Source organism: Engraulis encrasicolus, chromosome 16 (assembly GCF_034702125.1).
Source record: "Engraulis encrasicolus isolate BLACKSEA-1 chromosome 16, IST_EnEncr_1.0, whole genome shotgun sequence".
Taxonomy (NCBI): domain Eukaryota; kingdom Metazoa; phylum Chordata; class Actinopteri; order Clupeiformes; family Engraulidae; genus Engraulis; species Engraulis encrasicolus.
Window position 1 is genome coordinate 27,783,134 of NC_085872.1, and position 1,289 is coordinate 27,784,422.

At 44.6% G+C, this 1,289-nt stretch overlaps 1 protein-coding gene across 5 annotated transcripts in view; it reads right to left on the bottom strand.

Annotated features, from left to right (window-relative positions):
* camk2d2 (calcium/calmodulin-dependent protein kinase (CaM kinase) II delta 2) overlaps positions 1–962 on the bottom strand; it is a 39,752-nt gene extending 38,790 nt beyond the window's left edge. For all 5 annotated transcript variants that reach the window (XM_063219224.1, XM_063219223.1, XM_063219222.1 and 2 more), the window contains exon 1: positions 561–962. In XM_063219224.1, the coding sequence (XP_063075294.1) occupies positions 561–622 (62 nt within the window). In that variant the 5' untranslated portion in view covers positions 623–962. The remainder of the gene's footprint in view (positions 1–560) is intronic.
* Positions 963–1,289: the final 327 nt, after the last annotated feature.

The following is a 1,289-nucleotide window of genomic DNA, read 5'->3' on the forward strand; positions in this document are numbered from 1 at the left end:
CTCCCCACCCCTCCCCAACCGCACACGGAATCCCCAACCCGATAATTAACCGAGCCTCGCCAGGCTGCAATGGAATGTGGTTGCGCCCCGGCTGCTGTCGCATTACCATGTGTATTTCTGTCTTCAGCAGGGAGACTTCCCGACACCCCGCTATCTATCGTTCATTCTGCAACACCACGGTTCACAATGAACAATCGCCGTGTTGGAAGGACAAATGATAACGACAATGTGTGTGCGCTGAAATGTCACACTGAAAAAAATCAAGGTTATTCTCGGCTTCCATTAATCAGGTTTGTCTTTAGGGGGTGGTGGAGTGCAGTCAAATGAAGGCCGAGGTGTCATATTTTTTATCGTTTTATGTCGTTTGGTATCATAGATTAATATAAGCGCACCCAGTCGTCGCACATCGATGTCAGCATCACAGATGCGATGATAAACATAGCTACATTTAAGCTTCGCACAAAGCATTTGGCGATAATGTAGGCATCTCACGGCAAGGATGAAACATTACATAATCACACATTTGCTGTCATGCTTAGAAAATCAACAACATGGCTTACTTCCCAAGCTCTTCAAATAGCTGGTATTCATCGGTAAATCTCGTACAAATTGTAAGGGCCATTCTGACAGATATTTGCGGCGCGGAGATGGGAGAGGAACAGACTCAGTTCCAAGCGAATCCGTTAGGTCTCTCCCTCGGTACGCAAACGAAGACGGGGGATAAATAGGACAGCTCGCGGGGTAGAAGGAGAGGTGGTCCCTGCAGCGTCCTATGGCGCGACCACCGTTGTCACCTTCACGGGGATTGAGGAACGCACAGAACAGACGTTTTCTCTTTCATATGCAATGGCTATATTCACTCATTCTGTGCATGTATCCATCTCCAAACGTTTCCTGCTGAGCACCAGCGTCGTTGCGTTTAGACAAGCGCCGCACCTCACCACACCTCCCCCTATTTCTGCCCCGCCCTCCTGCGCAGAGCAGGTCAAAAGCACATAGGAAATAATAATAATAATAATAATAATAATAATAATAATAAATATAATAATAATAATAATAATAATAATAATAATCATGATGATGATGATGATGATGATGAGGATGATGATGATGGCACATGCTATCCAGCTTGTTTTTTGTCAACACATAATGTGCACTGTTTCTGCTCCTGAGTGATGGAGATGAAGGAATAGTGCAATATGTTTTTTGTTTTTTTTAATTGCATGAATGTATAAGGCCTACTCTTGAAGAGCCAGCCCTTCCAATGTCACCCTGTAACTACTCTACTT